Source organism: Procambarus clarkii, chromosome 47, assembly GCF_040958095.1.
Source record: "Procambarus clarkii isolate CNS0578487 chromosome 47, FALCON_Pclarkii_2.0, whole genome shotgun sequence".
In the NCBI taxonomy this organism is placed as follows: domain Eukaryota; kingdom Metazoa; phylum Arthropoda; class Malacostraca; order Decapoda; family Cambaridae; genus Procambarus; species Procambarus clarkii.
In genome coordinates, this window is record NC_091196.1 from 27,810,173 (window position 1) to 27,823,249 (window position 13,077).

At 50.1% G+C, this 13,077-nt stretch overlaps 1 protein-coding gene across 1 annotated transcript in view; it reads right to left on the bottom strand.

The window, feature by feature from the left end:
* LOC123763107 (galactosylgalactosylxylosylprotein 3-beta-glucuronosyltransferase S) overlaps positions 1–13,077 on the bottom strand; it is a 48,010-nt gene that overhangs the window by 19,910 nt on the left and 15,023 nt on the right. Inside the window, exons 2-4 of the mRNA XM_069302194.1 lie at positions 12,195–12,359; positions 11,223–11,350; positions 1,995–2,116 (exon numbers count right to left, since the gene is read on the bottom strand). Coding sequence (XP_069158295.1) covers positions 1,995–2,116; positions 11,223–11,350; positions 12,195–12,359 — 415 coding nt within the window. The remainder of the gene's footprint in view (positions 1–1,994; positions 2,117–11,222; positions 11,351–12,194; positions 12,360–13,077) is intronic.

A 13,077-nucleotide genomic window follows, 5' to 3' on the forward strand; every position in this document is an offset into this window, starting at 1 on the left:
TATAATAATTATTACTATAATAATTGTTGTATTTAATAATTATCACTCTTCCTTCTGCTTGGTCTTGAAGGAAGCCGGCCTCGGGTGAACGAGGGCTGTGACGATCTCTGTCTGGGACCCGTTGGTGCGGGACCGGGACGTCCACCTCCTGGGGCTCGTGCGGTCCCCCAGGCTCTGCTTCAGGAGGCTGGGGTCGTTCCTGCCCTTGCTGGGGTGGTTCTTCTCCGGCCCCGACCACGGCGGTCTCCGGGTTTGGAGTCCCTGTGCCTTCTTTCACCGACTTCGAGGTCAACTCCGGAGCTGGAGCCTCTAGGGCAGTTCGTTGTTGCCTTCAACAGCGTTCTGACAGTTCCAGCGACGGCTCTGGAATCAATCGTATTGGCGTTTGCCTTTCCATTGGAGACTTTCGGCGTCGTGGAGAAGGGGATGACTTGCTGCATGGATAACAGCTTCTCCACAGTATCAACCTACCCTGGCTTTGCGCTCTGGAGAGGCCACTCCAGAGCGCAACTCCATAGTCTCCTGAGACTGACGGATGCCTACTAATACTACTCTGACCTTCAGATTTTCTCTAAGAAAAAGCGTGATTTTTTTATATGCAACTTACAGTCAATCGTTTGTACATTTCTTCCATTGGCAATTATTGGTAGTCACCTATTTGTACTCACCTATTTGTGCTTGCGGGGGTTGAGCTTTGGCTCTTTGGTCCCGCCTCTCAACCGTCAAGCAACTGGTGTACAGATTCCTGAGCCTCATTTATATAAGTGATGGTGCTATCATTTTAATGATTTTTTTTTTAAATTATTACCTTTTTTTTGGGGGGGGGGTGGGGGGGGGGGTGGGGGGGGGGGGGAAGGGCTTGATTTTACAATCCTACAAGACTCGGTATAAAATTGCGTCCATAAATTTTCAGTCTATTTAAAAGTCTGTTTAAATCCCCCTGCGATGTTTCTGCGTCATTGTTTGAATGTATTACTTGTCGTATTGTAGTGTTCTGGCAAATTACCAAATGTTGATGTACACCCTGAACCCTTAATCATGGAGGTGTTGAGTGAATACTGAAGGTCCTGAGGCTGAGGGTTACGGAGCTCCTCTGGTGACTGTTTGCACACTCTTGTGATACCTAGCTTGGTGGGGTGGTGGGTGTGTTGCTTGGTGGGGTGGTGGGTGTGTTGCTTGGTGGGGTGAGTTGCTTGATGGGGTGGTGGGGTGTGTTGCTTGATGGGGTGGTGGGGTGTGTTGCTTGATGGGGTGGTGGGTGTGTTGCTTGATGGGGTGGTGGGGTGTGTTGCTTGATGGGGTGGTGGGTGTGTTGCTTGGTGGGGTGGTGGGGTGTGTTGCTTGATGGGGTGGTGGGTGTGTTGCTTGGTGGGGTGGTGGGGTGTGTTGCTTGATGGGGTGGTGGGTGTGTTGCTTGGTGGGGTGGTGGGTGTGTTGCTTGGTGGGGTGGTGGGTGTGTTGCTTGGTGGGGTGGTGGGTGTGTTGCTTGGTGGGGTGGTGGGTGTGTTGCTTGGTGGGGTGGTGGGTGTGTTGCTTGGTGGGGTGGTGGGTGTGTTGCTTGGTGGGGTGGTGGGTGTGTTGCTTGGTGGGGTGGTGGGTGTGTTGCTTGGTGGGGTGGTGGGTGTGTTGCTTGGTGGGGTGGTGGGTGTGTTGCTTGGTGGGGTGGTGGGTGTGTTAGTTGGTGGGGTGACTATGTAGCCTGGTGTTTCGCGCCTGTGTGTCCAGAATGGGTAAGTGTGTTGCCTTGTTATTTTGCCCACCGCAAAATCTATCTTTTTCCATCTTGCAAATTAATATCTTATACACATGCCACATCTTTTCAATTCCCCTGAAAATGCATATTTTGTCCATCTGCAAATTATTATTTCCCCGACTTGCAGGGAGCAAACTCTCACCTGTTGAACACTCCTTGTCCGAGCAACTCTCACCTGTTGAACACTCCTCGTCCGAGCAACTCTCACCTGTTGAACACTCCTCGTCCGAGCAACTCTCACCTGTTGAACACTCCTCGTCCGAGCATCGTCTTATTCCTGTACTCTAGAGGCGTAGAGGCGCAGAGGTGAGTGAAAGGGAGCCTTGTCCTCTCCAGCAGCTCTCTTACCACCTCGCTCGTCTCCTGTCGAGGGATGAAGGGTAGTATTAGAGGGGCCAGGCGCTTGGAGCTATAGCCTCACCCAAAATTTGAAAGATGAAGGGTCTGCGGTATGGGACGAACATAGGCTGGTTGGGGGGTAGGCCTGAGTTAGGTGATTTTAGAGTAGTCTGTAACCCAACAACCTCCCGTGTGATTCTCGCGAGTTCGGGAATTAGGTTATGGGTTGGCCGGAGTGTTAAGAAGTTTCTCATGCCGTTTACCTGCTAATTTTTCATGATTTACTTAATATATAAATGGAAATGTCTATCTGTTTGATGGGGGGGGGGAAGGGGTATGGAGATGGGGTAACGAGGGAGAGAGGGTAATAGGAAAAGGGGAGGGGGGAATGGTGGAAATGATAAGGAAGAGGGGGAGATTAAGGGGATAGGGGAGGGGGAGCAGAAGGGGGGGGGGGGGAGAAAGAGTGAGTGAAGATGGGGAGTACTTGGAAAGATGGGCAAAAAAAAGAGAGGTTACGTTATCTTGAGATGATTTCGGGGCTTAGCGTCCCCGCGGCCCGGTCCTCGACCAGGCCTCCATTTTGTTATACATCCCCAGGAAGCAGCCCGTAGCACCTGTCTAACTCCCAGGTACCTATTTACTGCTAGGTGAACAGTTGCATCAGGGTGAAAGAAACTCTGCCCAATTGTTTCTGCCTCCATCGGGGATCGAACCCGGAACTCTCAGGACTACGATTCACAAGCGCTGTCCACTCATCTGTCAGGCTAGTTTGCTTGTTGTAACCCTCGTCTCCTGCTTATGTGGATTCAGGGAATCAGCATAAGGTCGAGGTGGTAAGGACTTTATTGTACTTGGCGGGGATTGCGGTTTATAAATATTATATTAAGTTAATTGTTGATTGTAATGTTCCATAACTTTCACTGTCTCGGGAGTTAGGAAATCACTCTAGACAACAGACCATTTATTTGGCTTTCCATTGGAGACATTCGGCGCCGTGGAGAGGATGGGGGGGTCCCTGCTGCTTGGGTAACAGCTTCTCCACAGTATCAACCTACCCTGGCTTTGCGCCCTGGAGAGGCCACTCCAGACCGACAACCAGAGCACAACTTCATAGCCTTCTGAGACTGATGGGTGCCTGCTATCTTTTTGCTGGGAATAGTTTCCCTAGGGGCCGGGCCTTACCTAATCCCACAAGTTGGAACTCCATTGCCTTAAACATTGACTCTACAGAGCAAGCACTTCGCTTTATAACGAGTGGGGTGGAGAGATAGAGTACCCCGGGCACGGCCGGGTGCGCCTCCTAGTAATATAGATGTTGAATCAGAACCGTTAGTCGTAACAACGTTCATAAATAGATGTAGTTCTGGCTGGACTACACAACTCTCCAGAGATCCTTCCTTATCTTGAGCATCCATTGGTACGACAATAGTCTCGCACTTTTGAGGCTCAAGTTCGAATCCCTTGTGTAAGATAAGTAGGAGTGAGAGGTAATATCGAGCGAAACGAAATGTGCAATGAATCTGGGGCCAGATTCATGAAGCAAATACGCAAGCACTTACGAACCTGTTCAGCTTTTCTCAATCTTTGGCAGCTTTGTTTACAATTATTAAACAGTTAATGAGATCCGAAGCACGAGGAGGCTGTTCATAACAATAACAGCAGTTGATTGGGAAGTTTTCATGTTTGTAAACTGTTTAATAAAGGTAACCAAAGCCGTCAAAGATTGAGGGAAAGATGTACCCGTTCGTCAGTACTTGCGTAACTGCTTCGTGAATCTGGCGCCTATTTTCTTCGTCGCTTGTGCTCCGAGAACCTGTGGTGGAGGACGCTGACAAGTGCCAACCACATTAGAGGGTAAGAAGCATTGTTAACGACTCCCAGAATGGAACACTAACCAGTGCCAGCGTTAAGTACCCAGGACGCGTCCTGGGCGCCCTGCTTCCCCGCCATTCTCCCGGCTGCCCTCCACCCCAGCCCTCCACCCCAGCCCTCCACACCAGCCCTCCACCCCAGCCCTCCACACCAGCCCTCCACCCCAGCCCTCCACACCAGCCCTCCACACCAGCCCTCCACACCAGCCCTCCACACCAGCCCTCCACCCCAGCCCTCCACCCCAGCCCTCCACCCCAGCCCTCCACCCCAGCCCTCCACACCAGCCCTCCACACCAGCCCTCCACACCAGCCCTCCACACCAGCCCTCCACCCCAGCCCTCCACCCCAGCCCTCCACCCCAGCCCTCCACCCCAGCCCTCCACCCCAGCCCTCCACCCCAGCCCTCCACACCAGCCCTCCACACCAGCCCTCCACACCAGCCCTCCACACCAGCCCTCCACACCAGCCACTCCACAACAGCCCTCCACACCAGCCCTCCACACCAGCCCTCCACCCCAGCCCTCCACACCAGCCCTCCACACCAGCACGCAGGCATTCCTCCCTGGCTCCCATTACGGGCGCTGTAATGAATTTTGATCGCACTTAAGAGCGCTTTCATGTGTTGTAATTTACAAGTAGCTTTTAAACGCCTTGACTTGGACCCGAGTCTGCGGGCAGAACGTGCTCTGGTTGGTTGTTAGTATTGGGGAGGTGGCTGGTGCAGGTGAGGGGAGTAGTGAGGTGGTCGTAGTAGTGAGGTGGTCGTGAGGGAGATTGAAGGTGGTTTACATTTATTTTTACTACCTTAGTATACTCTTTACTGCCCCAGTACACTGCCTCAATACACTGCTCTAGTAACATTGCCTCGTTATGCGTCTTCTGTAAAAATAATTTACAGTCTCCGTGGTGTAGTGGTAAGACACTCGCCTGGCGTTCCGCGAGCGCTATGTCATGGGTTCGTATCCTGGCCGGGGAGGATTTACTGGGCGCAATTCCTTAACTGTAGCCTCTGTTTAACGCAACAGTAAAATGTGTACTTGGATGAAAAAACGATTCTTCGCGGCAGGGGATCGTATTCCAGGGACCATAGGATTAAGGACTTGCCCGAAACGCTACGCGTACTAGTGGCTGTACAAGAATGTAACAACTCTTGTATATATCTCAAAAAAAAATAATAATAATAATATAATAGTCTCCCATTGACGTGTGGGTGGTCCATAAGTAGGAGTTTTGTGCTGTGAAATATTGTGAAAGAAGAATACCTGGTTGATACCTGGTTGATACCTGGTTTACCTGGTTGATGGGGTTCTGGGAGTTCTTCTACTCCCCAAGCCCGGCCCGAGGCCAGGCTTGACTTGTGAGAGTTTGGTCCACCAGGCTGTTGCTTGGAGCGGCCCGCAGGCCCACATACCCACCACAGCCCGGTTGGTCCGGCACTCCTTGGAGGAATAAATCTAGTTTCCTCTTGAAAATGTCCACGGTTGTTCCGGCAATATGCTGGACTAAGAATGATGCTGCTTAATACCTCACTCTTGCAAATAAAGTGTAAGACGTGTGTCTAGTCAATGTATTCACGGTATGTCCAGTGTAGCATATGTTTCAGAGTGCCCAGTCTCCAGAGCTGCATTTGTACTGATACACAACATTAGTACACCTCAGTGTGTCAGAGGAGGCAGAGATGTTATTTCTCATAATGAGGGAAGATGTATGAGGGTTGTTACAATAAATGACAGGACGAATCCTGGCATTTTCACTGCAAGGTTTACAATTCCTGTCAGTTATGTCTCGTATCACCTTTTCACCCTTCTTGTGTGCCTATGTAAATGTATTTTTATAATACACTACCATGTCTTCACTTGCGGGCCCATTTTCCACCCCTGGAGCCTGATTATCCTCAGTCAGATGGCGGACTTGCTTCTTACGATTTCGTCGAATTCAGTTTTTCTGTAATCGTTGTTCACAACAATTTGGCGGATGTGATCAAGTTCGTGGTGCAAAAGCTGCCAAGAAGAGCATTTACGTATTGCACGATCTTCATGAGTATTGATGACGCTTCTCTTATACCTGTCAGTGCTCTTACCGTTCACACATTTTCCTGCATCAGTTGGTTTACGATACACATCTGTGATGAACCTCCCCGAGTTATCTTGAGGTTATCTTGAGATGATTTCGGGGCTTTAGTGTCCCCGCGGCCCGGTCCTCGACCAGGTCTCCACCTCCCAGGAAGCAGCCCGTGACAGCTGACTAACACCCAGGTACCTATTTTACTGCTAGGTAACAGGGGGCATAGGGTGAAAGAAACTCTGCCCATTGTTTCTCTCCGGCGCCCGGGATCGAACCCGGGACCACAGGATCAGAAGTCCAGCGTGCTGTCCGCTCGGCCGACCGGCTCCTGTAACGCTGCAACTATGTATGTACTGTTGCTAAATAAATTATTATTATTATTATTATTATTATTATTATTATTATTATTATTATTATTATTATTATTATTATTATTATTATTATTATTATTGTTATACTTTGCTAAAGCTTTTGACAAGTTACCCTATGAAAGGAAATTACAGGCACGTGAAATAAATGGTAGAATACTAGAATGAATAAAACAATGGTTAAAACAAAGAAAACAACGGGTCGTGCTAAATGGGAATGAATCTGACTGGAGAAATGTGGTGAGAGGGGTGCCACAGGGGTTCATGTGGTGAGAGGGGTGCCACAGGGGTTCATGTGGTGAGAGGGGTGCCACAGGGGTTCATGTGGTGAGAGGGGTGCCACAGGGGTTCATGTGGTGAGAGGGGTGCCACAGGGGTTCATTTTGGGGACAACCCTTTTTTTTTATATACATCAATGACAAAGACAATTTATGCAGACGACTCAAAGATTTATGCTAAAGTAGGAAGTGAAAATTATATTGAGGCCTTACAAAAAGATTTATATGAACTCCACAAATGGTCAGAACACTGGCAAGGGCTTTGTAATATCGAAAAATGCAAGATGTTGTATGTCGGGCATAACAACTCGTGTCTCAACTAGCCAATTAACATTACCTTGCAGCAGATTGACGAAGAAAAGGACCTTGGAGTCAGAATCCATCATTCACTGAAAGTTGTAAAACAAATGCAACAAAGCAGTAATCAAGGGAACCTCTGGCCATAAGGAAAAGCAGGAAGTTATTCAACTATAGATCTCTGGTGCGCCTTCACTTGGATTATTGTTTCCAAAGCATGGAGACCTCATCTTCAGAAGGACACAGCTGCTTCGAAGAAAGTCCAACAACGGGAAACACCTGAACTAGGTCGACTCTCATACCAGGAACGATTGAGGGCCACAGAACTAACAATACACACCAGGCATGACAGGGCGGATCTAATCGAATCTTTTACAATACCTAACAATTTGCAGGGTATCGATCCAGACAACGTCTTCAAAAGGTCAGATGTAACATAAACAAGGAGCAACGGTTTCAAGCTCAACAAGCCACAATGCAGGACTGAAAACACGAGATGCTTCTACACTCACAGGGTTATAAACCCTTGGAACAGCCTACTCGCCGAAGCCGTAAATGCCAAAATACTGCTGAATTTTGAAATCTAGCTTAAAAAAATCATTGGGATAAATTGACAAGCCGATCAAGCCGGCTATCTCTCTCTCTCTCTCTCTCTCTCTCTCTCTCTCTCTCTCTCTCTCTCTCTCTCTCTCTCTCTCTCTCTCTCTCTCTCTCTCTCTCTCTCTATATATATATATATATATATATATATATATATATATATATATATATATATATATATATATATATAATAATAATAATAATAATAATAATAATAATATGAGAGAGAGAGAGAGAAGGCACGGAAAATGCAGCCAGAGATGTGTAAATGTTGTAATTAAATTCGTGTATAGTATTGACGTTGTAATGACTGAGATCGTGTTTGTATTAAAGGTCTATAACTCCTATTCCCCACCCAAACAGCGCCGTGTACCCCACACAGTAAGATAATGACGACAGTTTCGTTATCGTAAGAGCTCTCCCACCCCCGCTCACCCCCAGCTTGCTTAAGATATTCACGTAGCGTAGCTTCATTACTTCTAAAACTCATCACAGGCGAGGAATGAAATGTAGCCAGAAAGCAGAGCGGAGAGCCCCGCCCGCTCTCAGGCAGCGGTGCGGGGTGTCGACACATCCGTGGTCACACTACTGATGCTGCATCGACTTCCGAAAGTTTATTTCCCCTAAGGCGAACAGTTTGCGTCCGGTCTGGAAGCACAGCCTATGATATGACCCGAGGACTAGGTTGACTGTGTGTAACTGACGAAGTCTAGCAGGCCGGATGAAGCACGAAGCGTATCAAACCACATGAAATATACAAAGGGAAAATATCCAGGAAATGAAAAATATCCAAGAACGGAAAAATATCCAAGAAATGGGAACGTTCCAAGAAAATGAAAAAAAAAGCGACTGCCGGAAACTAAGCGAACCAAGGGTTAAGACGATCTCGGGGATGATAACAGACAGCAAAGGCTGCCAGAAAATGCTTCCGGACCGAAACAAGGTCATCTAAACGTCTTCAGACCTTCCCGGAACCATCCGAGGGATGATATGTACCCCAGAGGTTATTGGGCATTCTTGTCCTGAGCCAGCAGCCTCTCTCCACTACCTGATGACTTCGTCATGCCCACGGTGTCTCCCGGGCAGGACTGGTGGGCACGGTGGGGCCCTTCTCCAGACATGCATTATTTGTTAAATTAGTCATGCATTGTTCATAGGATTTCTTAGACTGCAGAAGTAGTGGGGTGGTGGGCGTGGTTGATTCATGATGTGGCGAGCCAAGCTTGTTGTATGTGAATGGTGTAGGTGGGTGGCTGGGGTAGGTGAGTGTGGATAGGGTAGGTGGATGTGGCTGATGCAGGTGGATGTGGCTGGTGTAGGGGGATGTGGCTGGTATAGGGGGATGTGGCTGGAGCAGGTGGATGTGGCTGGTGCAGGAGGATGTGACTGGTGCAGGAGGATGTGGCTGGTGCAGGAGGATGTGACTGGTGCAGGAGGATGTGGCTGGTGCAGGAGGATGTGACTGGTGCAGGAGGATGTGGCTGGTGCAGGAGGATGTGACTGGTGCAGGAGGATGTGGCTGGTGCAGGAGGATGTGGCTGGTGCAGGAGGATGTGGCTGGTACAGGTAGATGTGGCTGGAGCAGGTGGATGTGGCTGATGCAGAAGGATGTGGCTGGTGCAGGTGGATGTGGCTGGAGCAGATGGATGTGGCTGGTGCAGGTAGATGTGGCTGGTGCAGGTGGAAGTGGCTGGTGCAGGTGGATGTGGTTGGTGCAGGTGGATGTGGCTGGTGCAGGAGGATGTGGCTGGTACAGGTAGATGTGGCTGGAGCAAGTGGATGTGGCTGGTGCAGGAGGATGTGGCTGGTGCAGGTGGATGTGGCTGGTGCAGGAGGATGTGGCTGGTGCAGGTGGATGTGGCTGGTGTAGAAGGATGTGGCTGGTACAGGTAGATGTGGCTGGAGCAGGTGGATGTGGCTGGTGCAGAAGGATGTGGCTGGTGCACGAGGATGTGGCTGGTGCAGGTGGATGTGGCTGGTGCAGGAGGATGTGGCTGGTACAGGTAGATGTGGCTGGAGCAGGTGGATGTGGCTGAAGCAGAAGGATGTGGCTGGTGCAGGTGGATGTGGCTGGAGCAGATGGATGTGGCTGGTGCAGGTAGATGTGGCTGGTGCAGGTGGAAGTGGCTGGTGCATGTGGATGTGGTTGGTGCAGGTGGATGTGGCTGGTGCAGGAGGATGTGGCTGGTGCAGAAGGATGTGGCTGGTGCACGGGGATGTGGTTGGTGCAGGTGGATGTGGCTGATGCAGGAGGATGTGGCTGGTGTAGGTGGAAGTGGCTGGTGCAGGTGGATGTGGTTGGTGCAGGTGGATGTGGTTGGTGCAGGTGGATGTGGCTGGTGCAAGTGAATGTGGATGGTGTAGGTGGATGTGGCTGGTGCAGGAGGATGTGGCTGGTGCAGGGGGATGTGGCTGGTGTAGATGGATGTGGCTGGTGCAGGTGGATGTGGCTGGTGCAGGAGGATGTGGCTGGTGCAGGGGGATGTGACTGGTGCAGGTGGATGTGGCTGGTGCAGGAGGATGTGGCTGATGCAGGAGGATGTGGCTGGTGCAGGAGGATGTGGCTGATACAGGAGGATGTGGCTGGTGCAGGGGGATGTGGCTGGTGCAGGAGGATGTGGCTGATGCAGGAGGATGTGGTTGGTGCAGGTGGATGTGGCTGGTGCAGGAGGATGTGGCTGGTGCAGGAGGATGTGGCTGATGCAGGAGGATGTGGTTGGTGCAGGTGGATGTGGCTGATGCAGGAGGATGTGGCTGGTGCAGGAGGATGTGGCTGATGCAGGAGGATGTGGTTGGTGCAGGTGGATGTGGCTGGTGCAGGAGGATGTGGCTGGTGCAGGAGGATGTGGCTGGTGCAGGAGGATGTGGCTGGTGCAGGGGGATGTGACTGGTGCAGGTGGATGTGGCTGGTGCAGGAGAATGTGGCTGGTGCAGGGGGATGTGGCTGGTGTAGATGGATGTGGCTGGTGATGGTGGATGTGGCTGGTGCAGGAGGATGTGGCTGGTGCAGGAGGATGTGGCTGGTGCAGGGGGATGTGACTGATGCAGGTGGATGTGGCTGGTGCAGGGGAATGTGGCTGATGCAGGTGGATGTGGCTGGTGCAGGTGAAGGTGTCTGGTGCAGGAGGGTGTGGCTGGTGCAGGAGGGTGTGGCTGGTGCAGGAGGATGTGGCTGGTGCAAGTGGATTTGGCTGGTGCAGGAGGATGTGGCTGGTTCAGGTGGATGTGGCTGGTTCAGGTGGATGTGGCTGGTGCAGGTGGATGTGGCTGTTGCAGGTGAAGGTGTCTGGTACAGGAGGATGTGGCTGATGCAGGTGGATGTGCCTGGTGCAGGTGGATGTGGCTGGTGCAGGTGAAGGTGTCTGGTACAGGAGGATGTGGCTGATGCAGGAGGATGTGGCTGATGCAGGTGGATGTGGCTGATGCAGGTGGATGTGCCTGGTGCAGGTGGATGTGGCTGGTGCAGGTGAAGGTGTCTGGTACAGGAGGATGTGGCTGATGCAGGAGGATGTGGCTGATGCAGGAGGATGTGGGTGATGCAGGTGGATGTGGCTGATGCAGGTGGATGTGCCTGGTGCAGGTGGATGTGGCTGGTGCGGGTGGATGCGGCTGGTATAGGTGAAGGTGGCTGGGGGCCAGATCACTCACCTCAGCGTCCTCCACCACTATCCAATGAAGGTTGGGGATGTGCATAAGTGTTTGGGCCATCCTGGTCATATCAGCCAGCTGTGTACTGCGACGGTACGTGGGAGTGATGACGTAGATCGTTGGCTCGGCTGTGGGAGGAGCACAGTGTTAATAACACCCTCGTGAGTCAGGCTGTGGGAGGAGCACAGTGTTAATAACACCCTCGTGAGTCAGGCTGTGGGAGGAGCACAGTGTTAATAACACCCTCGTGAGTCAGGCTGTGGGAGGAGCACAGTGTTAATAACACCCTCGTGAGTCAGGCTGTGGGAGGAGCACAGTGTTAATAACACCCTCGTGAGTCAGGCTGTGGGAGGAGCACAGTGTTAATAACACCCTCGTGAGTCAGGCTGTGGGAGGAGCACAGTGTTAATAACACCCTCGTGAGTCAGGCTGTGGGAGGAGCACAGTGTTAATAACACCCTCGTGAGTCAGGCTGTGGGAGGAGCACAGTGTTAATAACACCCTCGTGAGTCAGGCTGTGGGAGGAGCACAGTGTTAATAACACCCTCGTGAGTCAGGCTGTGGGAGGAGCACAGTGTTAATAACACCCTCGTGAGTCAGGCTGTGGGAGGAGCACAGTGTTAATAACACCCTCGTGAGTCAGGCTGTGGGAGGAGCACAGTGTTAATAACACCCTCGTGAGTCAGGCTGTGGGAGGAGCACAGTGTTAATAACACCCTCGTGAGTCAGGCTGTGGGAGGAGCACAGTGTTAATAACACCCTCGTGAGTCAGGCTGTGGGAGCAACAGAACAGCACTAAAACAGCTGATCAATACTCTTTCCACCAATCTGTATGTTGATCACCTTTGCTGACGCCATGAACGCAATATCAGATTCCATTAAGACTTATTCTTCTGCATTTGTTGAAGTAAAATAAAGTCATTTGCGAACATGTATGGAAGATATTTGTAGAGACGAGACAATAATACTCACGAAGTTGTGTGGCGTCCCTCCTGGCGTCAGGTCCGGTGTCGTTCCCACACTGATCCTCGAGGTAGGCCAGCCGCTGGAGCACCATCACCAGGAACACTGACTCCACCACCAGCAACATCAGGAACACACCTCCGTCACAGTTCTTACGCCTCATATTGTTCCTTTCTGGTTAAATATCAGCACAATTATCACAGTTTCTGTAATCAAGAATTGGGGTTTGCTGCTGTGGAGGAAACGTGTTTTAGTTAGTCCTATAAAATATTTTCGGTGGGAACGTTTTCTGTGATGTTTTTATTCCATTTTCTAAATTATTATTTGACGTAAACTTAAGAACATTGTGTTTTTATCAACACTATAATAGTAATTTATTTATAATACACTGTGGCGGGGGACAGGAAGCCAGACTATATTCATACACGTTAGGCTTTTATCGAAGTCTCCTCCTCCCAGTGTCGAATTACTGACCCCGCCCAGGATGAAACCACATAACAAGCTGCTACACTGGTTCGCAGGTTCGAATCCTCGTCACGGCCCTTGTGGATTTGTTCATTTACAGAACAAGCTGCTTTCAGGCAACATTAGCACCCCCTCTTTATATCCCTAAACATGCTAAACATAAACATATATATATATATATATATATATATATATATATATATATATATATATATATATATATATATATATATATATATGCATTTGGGTGAGGTGATATGTTACAACAGTTTTGGATGAGGTGAAAACAAACTTTCAACACACGACAGAACACGAAACAATGGGTATAATATTGGGTAAGTTAAAGGAAAGAATTGAAGTAACTGCAAAGGGCCTATTGCCCCATATTTCTTGATGCTTCTATATTGGAGCGGAGTCTTGAGGTGGG